At 44.8% G+C, this 21,260-nt stretch overlaps 2 protein-coding genes across 4 annotated transcripts; one reads left to right on the top strand and one right to left on the bottom strand.

Moving 5' to 3' along the window:
* Positions 1-3,235: 3,235 nt before the first annotated feature.
* Positions 3,236-20,064, top strand: senp7 (SUMO specific peptidase 7). Of its 3 annotated transcripts, none has more exons than XM_013137988.3 (23): positions 3,236-3,420; positions 3,927-4,055; positions 4,227-4,295; positions 4,488-4,588; positions 7,875-8,081; positions 8,727-8,815; positions 9,005-9,138; positions 9,407-9,761; positions 10,066-10,205; positions 10,697-10,825; positions 11,137-11,170; positions 11,440-11,667; positions 12,148-12,578; positions 13,458-13,588; positions 13,747-13,863; positions 15,167-15,286; positions 15,377-15,469; positions 15,962-16,179; positions 16,774-16,832; positions 17,109-17,152; positions 17,231-17,299; positions 17,896-18,046; positions 19,589-20,064. In XM_013137988.3, exons 2-23 carry the CDS (start codon positions 4,008-4,010, stop codon positions 19,751-19,753), a joined length of 3,132 nt encoding a protein of 1,043 aa, XP_012993442.2. In that variant the 5' UTR covers positions 3,236-3,420; positions 3,927-4,007; the 3' UTR covers positions 19,754-20,064. The 3 variants fall into 3 exon arrangements, with proteins under 3 accessions (XP_012993442.2, XP_012993441.2, XP_012993440.2); XM_013137987.3 differs by having other exon boundaries at positions 3,927-4,070; positions 7,878-8,081; XM_013137986.3 differs by having other exon boundaries at positions 3,927-4,070.
* On the bottom strand, positions 4,604-6,436 carry LOC117592814. Its single transcript, XM_034286736.1, has 2 exons — positions 5,181-6,436; positions 4,604-5,090 (listed from the first exon to the last, which is right to left on the bottom strand). Exons 1-2 carry the CDS (start codon positions 6,147-6,149, stop codon positions 4,998-5,000), a joined length of 1,062 nt encoding a protein of 353 aa, XP_034142627.1. The 5' UTR covers positions 6,150-6,436; the 3' UTR covers positions 4,604-4,997.
* Positions 20,065-21,260: the final 1,196 nt, after the last annotated feature.

Here is a 21,260-nt window from a genome sequence, read left to right as displayed (position 1 = left end):
TTATACTGGTAGTAGCCTACTGTACACAAGGCAGTGTTTATACTGGTAGTAGCCTACCATACACAAGGCAGTGTTTATACTGGTAGTAGCCTACTGTACACAAGGCAGTGTTTATACTGGTAGTAGCCTACTGTACACAAGGCAGTGTTTATACTGGTAGTAGCCTACTGTACACAAGGCAGTGTTTATACTGGTAGTAGCCTACTGTACACAAGGCAGTGTTTATACTGGTAGTAGCCTACCATACACAAGGCAGTGTTTATACTGGTAGTAGCCTACTGTACACAAGGCAGTGTTTATACTGGTAGTAGCCTACCATACACAAGGCAGTGTTTATACTGGTAGTAGCCTACTGTACACAAGGCAGTGTTTATACTGGTAGTAGCCTACTGTACACAAGGCAGTGTTTATACTGGTAGTAGCCTACTGTACACAAGGCAGTGTTTATACTGGTAGTAGCCTACTGTACACAAGGCAGTGTTTATACTGGTAGTAGCAGTAACTAGTCTAACATTGCAAATTGCAAAAATGGTTAGAAATGTTGGTAGGTTAATTCTGATTGACTAGACATTAAAAAATAACTCGTAACTTGGTGCTGAGCCTGTGTCCAACAGCTTACTGTAGAAGGCATGACTATAAGGCAAACCCTGAATATATAGATCTATATTTGTTGGAACATCTAAATCACACCATTGAAATCATGGAACACTCTTTTAGGTCTCCCCTTTAGAATAAGACCATCCCCAAGGTTGTGTGATGGATGGTTGATATTTGAGAGTGGATACTACTCTGACCAGTGCAATGTATGCCAGTTAGCCTATAGACAAACCCAGAGGAGGGAAAAGACAAGGACATTTTGTCCAAGTGAATAGGCTACAAAAACGGCATGTCTTTGCGGGTCTCTCACAAAGGATGTGATGGGGATAACAAGTTGATTTCAACACAAATTTTACTGATTAATACGAAAATACGATAGTGTAATTACGAGTCTGGTCCTATACACTGGCACTGAAATGAACCCATTTCGATGCAAGGACAGTTTTATTTTAGGCTTACTATAACGTAGCTACTGAAGCTTGTAGCCAGCAACATTTTTGTTTATCCTGAACAAATGGTAAAGCATACTGTGTTCCGTCCCTGGCGAGGATCGAACACTGGTCTCCCACATCTCTAACAACTACGCAATTTAACAAGGAGTACTCACTAACTCACTCAGTTGTAAGAGACATTCGCTCTTCTTGGCCGGCTCCGCTTACATGCTATGGCAAAAAAGGGAACAGTTATTTATTACATTTTTGTAATCAAAGGATCAAAGGATCAAATGTGGAAAACAGGCAATTCTTTGGTTTTCTAATAATATATTTTTACAGTTATTTTATATGACAACTATTAAGTGGTAGTTCATCTTTACAATTTAAGCAGCATCCTACCATTATTCTGAAATACAGAAATGACTCGTCCATCACCCGGGCTGAAGTCACAGAGGTGGTCAAGAAACTCCTCGGTGGCAAGGCACCGGGGGTGGATGAGATCCGCCCTGAGTACCTCAAGTCTCTGGGTGTTGTGGGGCTGTCTTGGTTGACACGCCTGTGCAACATCACGTGGCGGTCGGGGACAGTGCCTCTGGGATGGCAGACCGGGGTGGTGGTCCCTCTTTTTAAGAAGGGGGACCGGAGGGTGTGTTCCAACTATAGGGGGATCACACTTCTCAGCCTCCCCGGGAAAGTCTATGCCAGGGTTCTGGAGAGGAGAATACGGCCGATAGTAGAACCTCGGATTCAGGAGGAACAGTGTGGTTTTCGTCCGGGCTGTGGAACACTGGACCAGCTCTATACCCTCTACGGGGTGTTGGAGGGTTCATGGGAGTTTGCCTAACCAATCCACATGTGTTTTGTGGATTTGGAGAAGTCATTCGACTGTGTCCCTCGCGGCATCCTGTGGAGAGTGCTTCTGGAATATGGGGTCCTGGCTCCTTTGCTAAGGGCTGTCAGGTCCCTGTACGACCGAAGCAGGAGCTTGGTTCGCATTGCCGGCAGTAAGCCAGACATGTTCCCAGTGCATGTTGGACTCCGGCAGGGCTGCCCTTTGTTGCCGGTTCTGTATGTAATTTTTATGGAGAGAATTTCTAGGCGCAGCCAGGGGCCGGAGGGTGTCAGGTTTGGGGACCACACAATTTCGTCTCTGCTCTTTGCGGATGATGTTGTCGTGTTGGCCCCTTCAAACCAGGACCTTCAGCATGCACTGGGACAGTTTGCAGCCGAGTGTGAAGCGGTGGGGATGAAAATCAGTACCTCCAAATCCGAGGCCATGGTCCTCAGTCGGAAAAGGGTGGCTTTCCCACTTCAGGTTGGTGGAGAGTGCCTGCCTCAAGTGGAGGAGTTTACGTATCTAGGGGTCTTGTTCACGAGTGAGGGAAGGATGGAACGGGAGATTGACAGACAGATCGGTGCAGCTTCTGCAGTTATGCGGTCGATGTATCGGTCTGTCGTGGTGAAGAAAGAGCTGAGTCGCAAGGCGATGCTCTCGATTTACCAGTCAATCTACGTTCCTACTCTCACCTATGGTCATGAGCTTTGGGTTATGACCGAAAGGACAAGATCCCGGATACAGGCGGCCGAAATGAGCTTTCTCCGCAGGGTGGCTGGGCGATCCCTTAGAGATAGGGTGAGAAGCTCGGTCACCCGGGAGGAGCTCAGAGTAGAGCCGCTGCTCCTCCACTTCGAGAGGGGTCAGCTGAGGTGGCTTGGGCATCTGTTCCGGATGCCTCCTGAACGCCTTCCCGGGAAGGTGTTCCGGGCCCGTCCCACCGGGAGGAGACCCCGGGGAAGACCTAGGACACGCTGGAGGGACTATGTCTCCCGGCTTGCCTGGGAACGCCTCGGTGTCCCCCCAGAGGAGCTAGAGGAAGTGTCTAGGGAGAAGGAAGTCTGGGCATCTCTGCTTAGACTGCTGCCCCCGCGACCCGGCCCCGGAAGAAGATAGATGGATAGATACAGAAATGAACATGGAAAATTTAAAGCAAATTACTATAACGTTTTTTTTTTTTTACAATAAATTAATTATACAGCGCATATGTGCAATATTTAGTGCATACGTTTTAATCTTATATGCCAATAATCGTTGTTTGAGCTTAAACACTTAATGAACGGCTCCTCTCATCAATGCGATTCGGTTTCTATCCTTTACCCAAACAGCGGTTCAAAGACCTACTTAGTTACATCCTCTACTTCCGGAAACAACCGGATATTCTTGTGAATCAGGAAGAACTTGAAAACATCGGCAATCAGAGCCAACAACGTGTATTTAAGAATTAATGGACCAGTGATTTGGAGAGTAACGTTGTAGTCGCTGTGTTTACGTCCCTTCTCCTCGCTATTTGATCACGTGTGTCTATGTTGCGCTAACTCGCTTCATTACCAAGTGAGTATGCTAACTGTGGACATAAGTTGATAACTGCTAGCTAACGTTAGCTACCTAGCAAATGTGTTAGCTAGCTTGCTAAATCAGCTTATTAGCTACTTGTTTCAAATGTTACAGGCAGACTGTTGCCGGGTTTTGTTGGCTATTAATGTGTCAGTGCATCGCTGAATAGATTTATTGGAGAACAAGGGTCACAGACCAAGGGAACCGTTGCGCGGATAATTACTAACGTTAGTGACCTGAGGAATAGCTGGCGATTGCTGGCATCGCTATTTTGCAAATAAAGAATGAACAGATGTGCACCAGGAGTTCTATACAGTAACGTGTCAGTATGTTCTTGTTGTTCTGCTATTAAAAGGCTATGAACAATGTTTTTGTCTTTCCTGGTAAAAATATTTAGTTGTGGTTCCAAATGCAGACTTAACCGACCTGTTGCATGTAGCCTTTCATTCCAAAACGTACACTCCCAAGGATGGCCAGTAAAACATCAATTGTGTCTGCTGCAGAATTTGCTTGCTGTGTTGGTTGGTGGCTGGAGGCTCTGGAGAAACAGTGGCCATCAAGCCCTGAATGACCAAGGCTTGGTCATGATGGACCATAGGAGAGCCCTAACTATTTCACTAGCCGTTGACAAGGTGGATAACTCAAAAGTATGTCTGTTCTGCATCTTCATCTTTTGTGACATAATTCCACCTAGTCAGACCTTTGTGATGTAACATTCATCATATATTATTCCCTGCGTTTATTATGCATGAACTGGAATTGATCACCCAAACAGTAAAATGCCCCTTTCTGCTTTTTAAAAGGGAAGTCCACTCAAAATTCCCAAGACCCTCCGTTCTTCAGAGACAGGATGTGGGAATGAAGAGTCACAGGTAGATGATATTCATGTCCAGTCTCCTTACTCTTAAATGTGCTACCTGTTACTTTTAACTCTTGTGCTTTCCATAATAAATGTACAACACTTAAAATGACAGAAAATAACAGACTGATCCCTTTGCCTTGTTATGCGAGGTTTGTTATTATGAGTGTATCTGTAGGTCAATAATTCTCCCTTCCTTCATTAGATTCACTGGACCCAAATTGCTGGAAACAGAATCAAGCTCCAAGATTCTTGTCAGCATAATGGATCCATCTCTTTGGATCCTGGCCTGGTGGCAACAAACTGGTGAGGGGTTGGGCTGTCAAATGAGAAAAAAATATAAACTGTTTTTCATCTGTAAAATTCTATAGTTAATCATGATTCATTGCACATTTTGAATTTGCTGATATTTGAACCGAAAGGAGTTGTTTCTATTTTTAAAGTCAGTGAGTTGCATTGATCAATCAATGCTAACTAGTTCTTTGTTATCAAAGCCCTCGACAAAAGCTTTTGATATTCTGTGTTGGAATTGTGATTTATTTTAGATGCTCTTTAAAATGTGGGGTTTCTGAAAATGTGCATGACTCTGCCCTCCTGTCTTCAATGGGAAGCAGGTCCCATAATGTATTACACAGTATTTATTTTAAATCTTGAGTAAATCTTAGGTCATTGTACACACAGGATTCATTCAAGATCAATGAAATGCAGTTTATATTCATGTTTGAGAAACACAAAGCCCCCAGTCAGCTTCCCTATAGTACACCTCCCTCCACTGGGTTTGGACTAGTGAGACTTCCCAGTTGTACACCTCCCTCCACTGGGTTTGGACTAGAGAGACTTCCCAGTTCTACACCTCCCTCCACTGGGTTTGGACTAGTGAGACTTCCCTATAGTACACCTCCCTCCACTGGGTTTGGACTAGAGCGACTTCCCAGTTGTACACCTCCTTCCACTGGGTTTGGACTAGAGAGACTTCCCAGTTGTACACCTCCCTCCACTGGGTTTGGACTAGTGAGACTTCCCAGTTGTACACCTCCCTCCACTGGGTTTGGACTAGTGAGACTTCCCAGTTGTACACCTCCCTCCACTGGGTTTGGACTAGAGAGACTTCCCAGTTGTACACCTCCCTCCACTGGGTTTGGACTAGAGAGACTTCCCAGTTGTACACCTCCCTCCACTGGGTTTGGACTTGAGAGACTTCCCAGTTGTACACCTCCCTCCACTGGGTTTGGACTAGAGCGACTTCCCAGTTGTACACCTCCTTCCACTGGGTTTGGACTAGAGAGACTTCCCAGTTGTACACCTCCCTCCACTGGGTTTGGACTAGTGAGACTTCCCTATAGTACACCTCCCTCCACTGGGTTTGGACTAGAGCGACTTCCCAGTTGTACACCTCCTTCCACTGGGTTTGGACTAGTGAGACTTCCCAGTTGTACACCTCCCTCCACTGGGTTTGGACTAGTGAGACTTCCCAGTTGTACACCTCCCTCCACTGGGTTTGGACTAGAGAGACTTCCCAGTTGTACACCTCCCTCCACTGGGTTTGGACTAGAGCGACTTCCCAGTTGTACACCTCCTTCCACTGGGTTTGGACTAGTGAGACTTCCCAGTTGTACACCTCCCTCCACTGGGTTTGGACTAGAGCGACTTCCCAGTTGTACACCTCCTTCCACTGGGTTTGGACTAGAGAGACTTCCCAGTTGTACACCTCCCTCCACTGGGTTTGGACTAGTGAGACTTCCCAGTTGTACACCTCCCTCCACTGGGTTTGGACTAGTGAGACTTCCCAGTTGTACACCTCCCTCCACTGGGTTTGGACTAGAGAGGCGTCTATTAATGAAGCTCTGTTCAGGAGATGTAAAGCCATAGTACTTTTTCTTATTTCAACTCCAACTTGTGATAAATAATATGAAAAGCTCTGCTGAAGTCTTGCATGATCTCTCTTTCTGACACATACCACCAGGTGCAGCCTTTGACTTCCCCTTATCCTGCTGAAACATACAGTTAGGTCAGGAAACAATTCATGAAAATTGTGACACGGACACAATTTTCATAAATTTGTCTCTGAATGCCACCATAACGATTTGAAATGAAACAACCTAAATGCAATTGAAGTGCAGACTTTAAGCTTCAATTCAAGGGGTTGAACAAAAATATCAGACATCACCAAACGCTCGGTTTCCTCCTTTTTGATGCTTTGCCAGGCTTTTACTGCAGCTGTCAACAGTTGCTGTTTGTTCGAGGGAGTTTCTGCCTTAAGTTTGTCTTCAGCAAGTAAAATGCATGTTCGATAGGGTTGAGATCAGGTAATTGACTCTGCCATTCCAGAATATTCCACCTCTTTTTTTTTTTTTTTTAAGGCTTTCGCAGTATGTTTTGGGTCATTGTACATCTGTAAAGTGAAGCGCTGTCTAATCAACTTCGCTGCCTTTGGCTGAATTTGAGCAGACAATATATTCCTATACACTTCAGAAATAATCTGTCTGTTTCTGTCTTCTGTCACATCATCAATAAACTCTAGTGACCTAGTGCCTTTGGAAGCCATGCATGCACGTGCCATCACACTACCTCCACTGTGTTTTACAGATTGTGGTATGCTTCTGATAATGCTTCTGATAATTTATATTTGCTTTCGTGAAGTCTTCTCTTCATGGTAGACTTGGATTATGATATGCCTACCTCTTGGAGAGTGTTATTCACTTGGCTGGATGTTGTGAAGGGGTTTTACTTTACCATAGAAAGGATCCTACGATCATCCACCACTGTTGTCTTCTGTGGACGTCCAGACCTTTTTGTGTTGCAGAGCTCACCAGTGTGTTTTTTTTCTTCTCAGAATGTACCAAACTGTTGATTTGGCCATTTCTAATGTTCCTGCTATCTCTCTGATGGATTAATTTTTTTGCAGCCTAAGAACAGTCTATTTCGCTCTTTTGATGGCATGTTGTGTGTTCACAGCCACCTGGAATCAGCTCCAGACCTTTTATCTGCTTAAATGATGAGGAAATTATGAAGGAACGCCCACACTTGTCCACGAAACTACTTTTAGTCCCTTGAAAAAGGGGGGGCTACATATTAAAGAGCTGTTATTCCTAAACCCGTTTTCTGATTTGGATGTGAATACCCTTAAATTAAAGCTGAGAGCCTGCATATGTTTTGGTAAACAGCCAAAATAACAAAACTTGTGTCAGTGTCCAATTATTTCTGGGCCTAAGTGTAATTTATCCATGAACTTAAAGGGCTCATCTACTCCACTTTGTTATTAAGTGCAGATCTCTAGGTGTTCAGCAGATGGCGCTCTGGCCCGTCTATTTTCAGAGTTGTCCTAGTGAACATTATCTCTACCTAAAATGTGGAGATGGAGGCCTAGTGGCAACAGCCTTGCTTATCTATACTGAACCAGACGCACTGATCTGTCATATCAAGCCGGTTACACCTGTTAGTTCCTCCCCTTTTATTGGTGTTCACAGCATGTATACCAGAGATGACCTAGAATAGCAGTGAACACATGGGCTGGAATATAATAGTGTGTCGGAAGTAGACATAAAGGTTGTATGGTTCTAATGGTTCAGACCGGTTCTGTTTCTTCTTTCAGCAGGCAGTTTCATTTGGTGCTCACAGATGTTCTGAAGACGGAACAAGGACAGGCCTACCTAGACAGGAAGAGGCGTAGCCAGATGGCAGGAAATGGAGAAAGGAGGAGAGAATCCCGTCTGGGGACTGGACAAAGGAGGATTCCTCAGAGCAGCAAAGAGGCCAAGGAGGATGGTTCTACACCCGTCTCCACCCGCAGGGAGAGGAGGTGAGGCAGGTTTAGGTGGAGTTTCTGGAACGTGATGAACATCTCTCTCTCAGGGATCAACGTTAATAGCCCGTTTGGGCCCGTTAGCTGGATGACTGCTAGCCCTAAATGAAATTCTGCTTTTAAATGGAAGGTGCCTGTTTCTCATCTGTCTACCGCCGAGGTGAAAGCTCGGTACTTTTGTCCCTAAAAATATGTTTGTAGCTTAAATTTTGTTATTATGATTATTAAAAAGCTGTGTAATAATATTTAGCAATATGACTCATTAATGCCTTAATCAATCAACATTTGAGACTAGATCATTTGGAGTTAAAATGTAGGCTGAGACCTACCGCTTTGAAATAAGAAAAATCTATAATAATATAATGCTATTAAGTTTGAGCGTAAGCTAAAAGCCAATTACGAATTGAGAAAGTAGGGAAGTAAGGCTTTATTATTATAGTTTTTTTTACATGTTTTGACTGGACCCTGGCCGTCAGTAATGTGGGCCAGAAAGACAGACCACACACATTGGGGTCACGTCACAAAACTCCCTAATTAGATGATTCCTGTATTCAGGACGTCAGCTAGAAAATGAATTTCTCAAAAGATTTCTGCAAACCCCATCAACTGAATTTTGACACACTCTTCCGACTTCTTGTTTAGGTCCCATCACACGAAGAGGTCTGAGGATGAAGCAGAGAAGGAACTGATAATAGGAGAGGAGACCAGTGACCACCTGAGATCCAGTGAAGGTAACTCACACACACATCCACACGCACACCCTCCTAAAGATTCAGCTGATTCTGCACTATTTATGTTCCTCTCTCAAGCACAGACACAGACAGACACATCAGACCCTTGATTTTCTTCTTTTTATTTCCTACTTTAGAGTAGAAACACCTCAGATTTGGATCCTGTGTTCACTGCTCTTTCCTCTGCAGATGTTGTTATTTCCCAGAGACGTAGGTCCGAGCTGACCTTCACTAAGGCCGACTGGCACCAGGAGAAGCCTTACCCACTATTCACACGGACCAGGAAGTCCAATTCAGATTCATGTGAATCCACACACGCTGAGGTAGGCCCTCTGGATATTAATGAATACTAACATTTAGGTTTTGATGCCTAAAGACCAAACCTTTAGATCCTCTGCAACCATCTGCTGGGTATCAAGACATTTTTAAATTAGATTTATTCTTATTCTCATTGAACAAGTACAAGCACAGTACAACGAAATGCAGTTAGCATCTAACCAGAATGTATTTTATATTTTGTTGCAGTTTGTGAAAAACAATGAACAAGTGGAATGTGCTATTCTTGTTTTCTCCATATCTCCCTTTATCCAGAGGGAGGATCGGGGGCAGGAGCTGGGGTTCTTCTGTAATGGATGGATGAAGGATGGATTATCGGAGGGCCTGACCACAGCCACTACCAGGAACCCCAGAGGGAGTGTGCTGCGCCTGTCCAGGGAGTCCCCAGATGACGGAGGACAGTTCTCAAAACGCCTCCGTCAGGAGGGGGCGGGGCACAGAGACAGTGTAGCGTCCGTGGAGGTGGAGCCGGTTGACGTTGATGAGACATTGATGGTAGTCTCTGTTGGGGAGGACGGGGACATTGGTGGGAGGGAGAGGGGAGGAACCATCCAGTTGAACCTCTGCTCCTCCGGCCGGGAAACGAGCAAACTCAGCCCTGCTGAACCCAGTGAGTTAGAGAGAGATCCTGGCTTCCTGCTGGGTCTCTCTGTGTGTGTGACACTAGTGTTTGTCTACTGTGCTAGTGTGTTTCAGTGTGTGTGTTTGTCGTGTGTGTTTGTCAACTGTGTTGGTGTGTTTCAGTGTGTCTGTTAATTCTGTGTGTCTCTGTGCCTGCAATAGAACTAGAGAAACCTTATATCATAACCCTACCCCTGGTCTGTCCTTCAGAGCATTACATCACTGTGTCTATGTGTGTGTGTGTTTTTGTGAGACATTATTTGACTGCAACAGATTTTGTGTGTATGTTCTAGTTGTTCTCTCCAGTGATGAGGAGGAGGTCGTGAACCCGATCCGCAGTTCAGTCCTACGGCCACAGAGTGGCGCTAGTGAGTGTGATCCCCAGAGAAGCCATGCCCAGGAAGAAAACATGGAGGCAGAGAGGGACTCTCAGGTGGGCAAAAACTGCTTTTGAAATCACACTTATGACATCACAGAGGGCAGAATAGTAAGAGTCATAGTGAGTAACTATAGGCTGGATATGGGCTGGTGCAGAAACAGGGGGAGGGAGGGCTTTGCGTGACTGGCCCTGAGTGGCAGATCACCTCCTGCTGGCAGGCTTTAGAGGCCAGAGTAGGAGACTTTAGTCGGCTGAACGGCAGGAGATGGAGCCAAACCAACGCCCTCGTCGGAACCACATTCAGCTGAACACAGTTGAAACCATCTGTTGATCTTCTGTTTCATAAACTCCTTCTTTGCATCGTTACTCATCCGGATTCTGTTGTGCTCTTGTAATGAGATAGCGTGTGTGTGTGTGTGTGTGTGTGTGTGTGGGGTCTTTCACTCCCGTGTGTGGTGTTTCCTCTGTGTTTGTGTGTGTGTGTTGTATTTCACTCCTCTGTGTGTGGGAGGGTGTTTCATTGTGTTTGTGTGTGTGTGTACTAGGTGGTACCAGTGATGGTGACAGGGTTTGGAGTGGCCCAGTTCTCCAGCTCAGAGGACTCCCAGATGGGCTTGTCTTTCTCCAACCTGCACTGTGGAGGCATCTGGAGAGAGTCTGGTGGGAACCTCAGTGTAAGGTCACACTGCTCCCCCTGCAGGCTGACACATTCATTCCATATGTAGAGGCTGTTACTGTAGAGGCTGTTACTGTAGAGGCTGTTACTGTAGAGGCTGTTACTGTAGAGGCTGTTACTGTAGAGGCTGTTACTGTAGAGGCTGTTACTGTAGAGGCTGTTACTGTAGAGGCTGTTACTGTAGAGGCTGTTACTGTAGAGGCTGTTACTGTAGAGGCTGTTACTGTAGAGGCTGTTACTGTAGAGGCTGTTACTGTAGAGGCTGTTACTGTGGCCTAATGTGACAAAGGGCTCTTTCTGTCTCTGCAGATCACAAACCAAAGAATCATCCTACCAGTTAAAGGTAACTACCTGCTGGCACGTATGGTGTGTGTGTGTCTGTGCACATGTCTGCGCGTGTCTGTGGTGTGTCAGATTCAGACTTACAAGAAACGTTGTAAAGACAAGATGTGTCTTATATGATGTCCTTTTTATATTCCTGCTGATTTAATCTTTGTATTTGCAGTTCTAAAGGCTTTGCTGCTAAGAGACAAATAAGACCTTTGACCCCTGTCTCCAGAGTAAACCCCCTGTTTCGATGACCTGGTTGTTGACCTCTCTCCCCATCTCTAGAGCCCAGGAGCCAGGTGGAGGTGCTGGTGACAGTTGAGCGTTGTCAGCTGTGGAGGTACAGCATCTGGGACAAGGAGGATCTCCAGGAGAGAGGACTGGGGTGGGAGTCGGAGGTTGGGGGGGCTCCTTGTGCCTTCCTCCTGCTGTACGTCTCTGATGTCCAGGCGGTGGCTGTTCAGGAAGACCTGCATGAGCCGTCAATCAAACAGGCCTTAGACCCTCCCACTGGTGAGAACCAGGCCTGGGGAAATCATTGTCAATAACCATTGCAATGAATGTTATTTTGACACTTTAGACCAGACCTGGGCAACCTACGGCCCGCGGGCCACATCCGGCCCTTTGTACGTCCCGGTCCGGCCCGCGTGAGGCCAATCATAAATTATAGGAATGCACCGAATAATTGGCACAATCTTTTCTTTCGATGTTTCGATTTTTGGTTCTCTGCCTTTTATTTTGGAAATTTTATTTTGAAAAGCGTTACATTTGTATTACTTACGTATGGACGTATATGCGTGCGTGAGCTGGGAGTGAAGGTGAACAGCGACAAGTGACGCTAGCCAGGTTACCCTCAAGCTCACGCTAAGAAAATAAAAGTTGATAACAAATGCTGTGTTTTCAACAAGACATGGACTGCCAAGTATTTCTGAAGGCTGCTGTACTGAATGATTTCCTCAACAGCAAGTGGATGTGTTGTTTTTTGTTTTGCAGGGCAGGCCAGCCCCTTCCTCCTGTTGACTCTGAGTGCCCCCCTGGAGGGGGTGGAGGGAGCCCTCCTCCGATCCGTTCTCGACATCATCTGTCTCAACAACACCCCGCATGTCAACGCCGCACGTCTCCGTGGCAACGCTCCCATCAACGGGGCAGTGGACCTCCACAACCCCCTCCTGTCACTGGATGACAGTCTGGTGCTGATCAGAAGAACCGGACTGGACCCTCAGCTACTCTCCCTCCTGGGCCAGAACTGGGCTGGGACTGACCAGGACCAAGAACCTGGAGTAGAGGACCAAGACAATACTGGGCCAGAGTTAGAAACTGTAGACAGGATGGGGGAGTCACTAATATCTACAGAGACTGACCCACAGACCGACCCACAGACCGAGGAGGGGCACATGGCGGCAGAGATTCTACCCCTCCCTGAGGTCTGTGTGTGTTTCTGTTTGTGTGTGTGCTTTTTCTATGGATTAGAGGTAGGAGGTAGTTTATTATAGTTAGGTTAGAGGTAGGAGGTCGTTTATTATAGTTAGGTTAGAGGTAGGAGGTTGTTTATTATAGTTAGGTTAGAGGTAGGAGGTAGTTTATTATAGTTAGGTTAGAGGTAGGAGGTAGTTTATTATAGTTAGGTTAGAGGTAGGAGGTAGTTTATTATAGTTAGTTTAGAGGTAGGAGGTAGTTTATTATAGTTAGGTTAGAGGTAGGAGGTAGTTTATTATAGTTAGGTTAGAGGTAGGAGGTCGTTTATTATAGTTAGGTTAGAGGTAGGAGGTAGTTTATTATAGTTAGGTTAGAGGTAGGAGGTAGTTTATTATAGTTAGGTTAGAGGTAGGAGGTAGTTTATTATAGTTAGGTAGGAGGTAGTTTATTATAGTTAGGTTAGAGGTAGGAGGTTGTTTATTATAGTTAGGTTAGAGGTAGGAGGTAGTTTATTATAGTTAGGTTAGAGGTAGGAGGTAGTTTATTATAGTTAGGTTAGAGGTAGGAGGTAGTTTATTATAGTTAGGTTAGAGGTAGGAGGTCGTTTATTATAGTTAGGTTAGAGGTAGGAGGTAGTTTATTATAGTTAGGTTAGAGGTAGGAGGTAGTTTATTATAGTTAGGTTAGAGGTAGGAGGTTGTTTATTATAGTTAGGTTAGAGGTAGGAGGTCGTTTTCTCAAAGTGGATGGCATTTAACTATGATTAAATGGATTAAATTTAACAATGATGAAGTGGATGACATTTAACACAATGATGAAATGTATTACATTTAACCGTGATGAAATGGATGGCATTTAACACAATTAGCCCCTCATTCCCCCTCCAGGACAGTCCATCCCATCCCAGAGCTGTGTACACTGTGTGTCATCGCAGAACCAAAGACTCCTACTTCGTGTCCCTGGGCCCCAGGCCGGGCTCAACCTGGACCCGCTACACACACCAGGGCCCCCCCCGCAGGCAAGCCACCCAGCTCATGATCTGTTGAAAAGGGCGTATTAGGTTTTGAACAAAAGCCTGCAGCCCCAGTCCTTCCAGGGGGCCTGATGTAGATGCTTGCTGTGGAGAAGAGCTGAAATGTTGATATTTAGTGTAGCTTACTTTTCCTTCCTCCTTAGATTGATTCAGTTTCCTCCACCGCCTTCCAAAGGAGGGATCACCGTGACAACAGAAGACCTGGAGTGCCTTGACAACGGCCAATTCCTAAATGATGTCATCATCGACTTCTACCTCAAGTGAGTGACCGTCTGTCATCAGTGATTGTTTTCCTGTATCTCCCCTAACGTCGACTAGCCTGACTGTTCAAACTGATATCTCCCCTAACCTCCACTAGCCTGACTGTTCAAACTGATATCTCCCCTAACGTCCACTAGCCTGACTGTTCAAACTGATATCTCCCCTAACATCCACTGGCCTGACTGTTCAAACTGATATCTCCCCTAACGTCGACTAGCCTGACTGTTCAAACTGATATCTCCCCTAACGTCGACTAGCCTGACTGTTCAAACTGATATCTCCCCTAACATCCACTAGCCTGACTGTTCAAACTGATATCTCCCCTAACATCCACTGGCCTGACTGTTCAAACTGATATCTCCCCTAACGTCGACTAGCCTGACTGTTCAAACTGATATCTCCCCTAACGTCGACTAGCCTGACTGTTCAAACTGATATCTCCCCTAACCTCCACTAGCCTGACTGTTCAAACTGATATCTCCCCTAACGTCCACCAGCCTGACTGTTCAAACTGATATCTCCCCTAACATCCACTGGCCTGACTGTTCAAACTGATATCTCCCCTAACGTCCACTAGCCTGACTGTTCAAACTGATATCTCCCCTAACCTCCACTAGCCTGACTGTTCAAACTGATATCTCCCCTAACGTCCACTAGCCTGACTGTTCAAACTGATATCTCCCCTAACATCCACTGGCCTGACTGTTCAAACTGATATCTCCCCTAACGTCCACTAGCCTGACTGTTCAAACTGATATCTCCCCTAACCTCCACTAGCCTGACTGTTCAAACTGATATCTCCCCTAACGTCCACTAGCCTGACTGTTCAAACTGATATCTCCCCTAACATCCACTGGCCTGACTGTTCAAACTGATATCTCCCCTAACGTCGACTAGCCTGACTGTTCAAACTGATATCTCCCCTAACGTCGACTAGCCTGACTGTTCAAACTGATATCTCCCCTAACATCCACTAGCCTGACTGTTCAAACTGATATCTCCCCTAACGTCCACTAGCCTGACTGTTCAAACTGATATCTCCCCTAACGTCCACTAGCCTGACTGTTCAAACTGATATCTCCCCTAACGTCCACTAGCCTGACTACCAGAATTGATATCTTCCCTCGTTCACTACGTATTTCAGTTGGAAGCATCTTTGACAAAATTGACGCTGAATCACATGTAACCAATCAGATTTAGCGTTTTTTGAATGTCGGGGCGTCCTCTGGGAGGTGTTCAGATAGGGTTAGGATGAAGTTCACGTTTCTGTTTCCAGTTGTGCGCGGCTCTCTGTCTCCACAGGTATCTACTTCTGGAGAAGGCTCCAAAGAGCGTAGCTGAACGCTCTCACGTCTTCAGCAGCTTCTTCTATAAGCAGCTCACGCGCAGAGACAACGCCAGCGAGGACAGCACCAGCATCTCGTAAGTGTCTGGGGATGTGGTGCTTGATTGATAATGCCTTTGACTTTCGGTTGGCATACTACCTAGTGCTTGTTTCTTGTCTGTTCTCAGTGCTCAGCAGAGGCGACACCAGAGGGTGAAGAACTGGACACGACATGTGGACATCTTCAAGAAGGACTTCCTGTTTGTGCCTGTCAATCAGGAGTGAGTGCCTGGAACACCTTTGACATTTTCCTCTCCTCTCGGACTCATGACTCTAATGTTACCTGAACCCTAAGAACCCAACCCAAACACACGCTCTCAAAACAGTCATTTTAATCAGTTGTCATTTTCAACTTAAAACCAACATATCTGTTTTCTTAATGGTGAACTGTAAAATGTTCTGTTGTCGTGGGAACCTTTGTTATCACTTTTCATTCAGCCGCATCCATAAAAAGGTTTTATCATTTAGAGGCAGCTAATTATTATGGAACCTTTATTTAACCAGGCAAGTCACTTAAAAACAAACCAGTTATTATTTTTGAGAACAATCAGACCAAACGCAGATAAATGCGAGACAGGACTCAAAGCAACAAAAATAATGTAAGGTTATAAAAATATATTTAAAAAATACAAGTAATGAAAAGAAACACTCACACACTGAAACACAGTTCGGTAAACAGTTAGGCTCTGAGTGCATGCATCCTTGTGTGTCAGGTCCCACTGGTATCTGGTGGTTGTCTGCTTCCCTGGCCTGGAGGAGCCCCAGTGTGAGGCGTGGAGCAGCCCAACCTCGTTGAGGGGTACTGGGGGAGAGACGACAGGCGAGGCCAAGGCTGGAAAGGAGGCCTCTGGGTCCAAAACGCTAAATGGCATTAATGAATTAATCCCTGAATCAACAAGCATGGAGAACCAGGACAAACTGACAGTTACAGGTGTGACCTGATTCTTCTCTGGTTTCTTTAAGAATATTACAGATATTTATAGTTTCAAGCGATTGGTTGAAGTCTGTGACTGTGATGCCTGCGTTTTGGGTTGTGTGAAAAGCTGGTGTAGTTAGAATGGTCTGAATCTAGTAGGAATTGTTTACAAGCAGCTTTTATAAGACGAGCCTCAGACAGAACCCGTTCTCAAACCCGTTCTCTATCCCGTTCTCAAACTCGTTCTCTATCCCGTTCTCTATCCCGTTCTCTATCCCATTCACTAACCCGTTCTCTATCCCTTTCTCTATCCCATTCTTTATCGTGTTCTCTAACCCTTTTTTTAACCTGTTCTCAAACCCATTCTCTAACCCGTTGTCAAACCTGTTTTCTTACCCATCCTCAAATCTACTCCATTTTTCACTGTAGAAACATCCATCATAACAAACAGCAACATGCGCTCCTTGAGGGGTTAGAGAACTGCAGAAACAGAAAAACAGGAGTAGAAGATTTTGGATTCAGGGCGTTAGAGGATAATGTGGATGATGTGTATGAACATGATAATGAAGCTGCTGATGATCATAATGATAATGAATGTTGTGTCTTTAGTTATGTCTGATGGTGTTGTCCAGGGTGAATCTGTCCTCCAATCACCGCCTGCTCCTCTGGTAAGATGCTGCTTTCTATGTCTTTTTCTCACTCTCTCACTCCCACTCTCCCTGTCTCACTCCCCCTCTCCCTGTCTCACTCCCTCTCACTCTGACTCTCCCTGCCTCTCTCCCTGTCTCACTCTCTCACTCTGACTCTCTGTCTCCCTCACTCCCCCTATTTCTCACTCTTGCGCTGTCTCACTTTTACTTTCTCTGTTCCTCGCTCTGACAGTTTCTGCCTTTCTCTGTGTGTCACGCTGACTGTTTCTCTCTTATACTTGCTGGTTTCTGTAGAACTGCACTGTGAAGACCTGTCAGAGAGGCACTGTCACTAAAAGGTGAGTGGACAGAAAAGTGAACACAGTGTTGTAGAGCTGTTCATGGAATGTTCATATGCCTCTCTGGTCTCTTCTCAGACCCTGTATTATAATTATGGACTCCCTCAAGTTCTCCCTCCATGAGCGAGTCTTCAAACTACTACGGGAGTGAGTGTGTTTACTTTAAATGTGTGTGTTGTTACATACAGACAGAGTTAATGGATGTGTGTGTTGTTACCTACAGACAGAGTTAATGGATGTGTGTGTTGTTACCTACAGACAGAGTTAATGGATGTGTGTGTTGTTACCTACAGACAGAGTTAATGGATGTGTGTGTTGTTACCTACAGACAGAGTTAATGGATGTGTGTGTTGTTACCTACAGACAGAGTTAATTGATGTGTGTGTTGTTACCTACAGACAGAGTTAATGGATGTGTGTGTTGTTACCTACAGACAGAGTTAATGGATTTTTGCATACCTACAGACAGAATTTGATGGATGTGTGCGTGCTGATGGATGTGTGCGTGCTGATGGATGTGTGCGTGCTGATGGATGTGTGCGTGCTGACGGATGTGTGCGTGCTGACGGATGTGTGCGTGCTGACGGATGTGTGCGTGCTGACGGATGTGTGCGTGCTGACGGATGTGTGCGTGCTGACGGATGTGTGCGTGCTGACGGATGTGTGCGTGCTGACGGATGTGTGCGTGCTGATGGATGTGTGCGTGCTGATGGGGTTGTTTAATAAATAGCACCTCTGTGTCAGGTACCTCCAGTCTGAGTGGGACTTGCGTCGGGGTTCTGTACGGGAGTTCAGTCCAGAGCAGTTGAAAGGCTCCCACTGTCTGGTCCCCCTACAGGACAACAGCAGTGACTGTGGCCTCTACCTGCTTCAATACGTTGAGAGCTTTCTTCAGGTAATTAGACCGCAATGTTGCCTTGAACCCTTGATAAAGACCAGGAGAAAAGGTTGTATGAATACCACAGGTTATGAGCTGTATTGTCATTTTAAAACACACATTTTACTTCATTAATGATTTAACCAAAATTACAAATGAAAATGTAGATTTATGTCAGTGATTTGGACCATTGTAGCCAGTGCTCTGTGCAGGGATTACGGCTCTAATTTCTTATGACGTTTAACAACTTATTCAAAGGGATTTTAAACTCCATGGACTTCTGCATTCTGGACGTATGGACTTTCCTGTTTAATTCACACCATAGATTTTTAATGGGATTCAGGTCTGGAGACAGAGGGCCAATCAGAAAGCATGATGTGTGGTTTGATCAATGAGCCATTTCCTTATGGTGTAGTTGGGGTCATTGTCTTGCTGGGAGATCTACCTCTCTCCCCATAGCAGCAAATATTGACATGACTACCGATAGTGTAGTAACTGCTAATAATTTAATAACATGATGACAATATAGTAGAATTGCTTTGCGAGACAAGTAATACAGTTTTGGGCATTACATAATTGACTGGTTATTACATTATTTACATTACCATAACATTAAACATGTAATGACTTCTTTAATGTAAGTTGTTTAACCTTTTATTTGTATAGTGACTGTCACACTTCCATAACACGCTTACTGTAGGTTTGTCAAACTGTCACACTTCCATAACACGCTAACTGTAGGTTTGTCAAACTGTCACACTTCCATAACACACTTACTGTAGGTTTGTCAAACTGTCACACTTCCATAACACGCTTACTGTAGGTTTGTCAAACTGTCACACTTCCATAACACGCTAACTGTAGGTTTGTCAAACTGTCACACTTCCATAACACGCTTACTGTAGGTTTGTCAAACTGTCACACTTCCATAACACGCTTACTGTAGGTTTGTCAAACTGTCACACTTCCATAACACGCTTACTGTAGGTTTGTCAAACTGTCACACTTCCATAACACGCTTACTGTAGGTTTGTCAAACTGTCACACTTCCATAACACGCTAACTGTAGGTTTGTCAAACTGTCACACTTCCATAACACGCTTACTGTAGGTTTGTCAAACTGTCACACTTCCATAACACGCTTACTGTAGGTTTGTCAAACTGTCACACTTCCATAACATGCTTACTGTAGGTTTGTCAAACTGTCACACTTCCATAACACGCTTACTGTAGGTTTGTCAAACTGTCACACTTCCATAACACGCTTACTGTAGGTTTGTCAAACTGTCACACTTCCATAACACGCTTACTGTAGGTTTGTCAAACTGTCACACTTCCATAACACGCTTACTGTAGGTTTGTCAAACTGTCACACTTCCATAACACGCTAACTGTAGGTTTGTCAAACTGTCACACTTCCATAACACGCTTACTGTAGGTTTGTCAAACTGTCACACTTCCATAACACGCTTACTGTAGGTTTGTCAAACTGCTGTTCAGATTACCTCTGAATCTGAGCCCTAACTGGCAACACATGCTCTCTGACATTTCTTCATTTAGGACCCTGTGGTGCACTTTGACCTCCCTCTGTGCTTAGAACGCTGGTTCCCACGACAACAGGTACGGAGGAAACGAGACGAGATCAGGGACCTGGTGCTGCATCTGTACAGACTCCAGAGGGGCAGCGTGGGTAATATAGGACACATGGGAAATGTAGTCAGTTAGCCACCACATGGCTCGCCAAGTGACATTCTGCTCATGCTGAGCAACCAGGAAACGGACAGATGTGAAATGGATGGAAAAAGTTTTTAGGAAGTCACTCCGTTTAGTTGTCATGTGCTGGCAGGGTTGTTCATATTACACACTGTTGTGGTATCACGTCAACCTCAAAAACGTTGCTAATATCACATTTTGCATTAATTATGTTAAGCTCCGTCCATTGGGAGGGATATGAAGGACATCTGTCAGTAGCTGTAGAGATTCTGTAACACAGACTTTCTTTCTTTTTTTGAACAAGTGCATTCATGTTTTTGAAACAGTAGCTGTAGAGTCTCTGGAACCCAGATGCTTCTTTTAAAACCAAGTGCATTAATGAGGCATTTCACTGAAGTTCTGCTTATGAATGGGATTCTTAACCCTTTCAGTGGACAAGACCTAAAACATGTCTTGTCTGCACTGCATTGACCTTATGACCCTGGTTTCACACTCAACACAGGCCCTCTTTCAGTTTGACCCGGGTTTTACTATTTATTACCCTCTAGGTGATTTTTATTTTATATTTTGTCAGTAAAAATTTTATATGTAGATTTCTGTTTTAAATGTGCATTGTTGAATGTTTTGAATATGAAACTGAATAAATGCATTTCTAGTCTTAATTACGGCATGCTTGATTCTTTCAACGTTAAACAGCTTCTGTTGATCTGCACCCAGCAGGTGACACACTGCTGACCCACGAACCCTTCAGGGCAGACTGTTTCACATTTCAGTAGGTTTCTGGGTAAAGCTGACAACCCTCAGCCATAAGCGCTTGAGTTGACCTAATCTTGTGTGTTGACGATGAAGTGAACTCCAGACGTTTTTGGACAATGTTGGCTTTGTTTTTCACCACTGTGGATTGTGTGACACAATGACTATTGGGTTAAAATGTACACTTTGCTTTAGTTTTAGGGAATATTTTTGTACTTGCCCCGCCCCATTGTGTACAAAATAAATAGCAATGAATTTAAAGAAAATGTGTAGGGCCAAAATCACCTGTGGAACATTCAGAAAGCATTGCTAAGCTCAGTAATGGCAAATCACAGTGGATGACCAAAGGATGGTTTTCATAATGAAGAATAACACTCCAGAAGGTAGACATGGATTTGTCAGTCGCTCCCATTCATATACATTTTCACCCACAGAACAACCGATGCTTGACTGAAAGTTGCAAGGCTGTAGTTGATCTAAAATGGCGGAGCAACATTTTGAAAACAAGTATGGTCAACAGAGGTTAACATCTACCAGAGTAATGATAAGAGCAATGTTTTAAGGGGAATTAACTGCCTGAGATCCACAGTTTAGCAACTAATCAGTAAAATATCCTGGAGGGGGTGTTGTGGTTCATATTTGAAAAACTGGAGCTGGCGTACTTGTCTTCATTGATGATGTAACTGATGGCAGTGGCAGGATGAGTTCTGACTTACAGAAACATTACTGTTATTTTGCCAGGTTGACTGAGACAGGTCATTTACAG

Source organism: Esox lucius, chromosome 16, assembly GCF_011004845.1.
Source record: "Esox lucius isolate fEsoLuc1 chromosome 16, fEsoLuc1.pri, whole genome shotgun sequence".
Classification (NCBI taxonomy): Eukaryota; Metazoa; Chordata; class Actinopteri; order Esociformes; family Esocidae; genus Esox; species Esox lucius.
Note: the sequence above shows the minus strand (reverse complement) of the source record. Positions and strands in the feature narration are given on the sequence as shown.

Excerpts from the sequence above, each read along its gene's own strand:
- senp7 (XM_013137986.3), top strand. The coding sequence starts at position 4,008 with ATGATGGACCATAGGAGAGCCCTAACTATTTCACTAGCCGTTGACAAG. Across the intron at positions 8,082-8,726 it reads TCCACCCGCAGGGAGAGGAG|GTCCCATCACACGAAGAGGT; the intron begins GTGAGGCAGGTT and ends CTTCTTGTTTAG. Across the intron at positions 17,153-17,230 it reads AGAGGCACTGTCACTAAAAG|ACCCTGTATTATAATTATGG; the intron begins GTGAGTGGACAG and ends GTCTCTTCTCAG.
- LOC117592814 (XM_034286736.1), bottom strand. The coding sequence starts at position 6,149 with ATGGCTTTACATCTCCTGAACAGAGCTTCATTAATAGACGCCTCTCTA. Across the intron at positions 5,091-5,180 it reads TCCAAACCCAGTGGAGGGAG|GTGTACAACTGGGAAGTCTC; the intron begins GTGTACTATAGG and ends CAGTGGAGGGAG.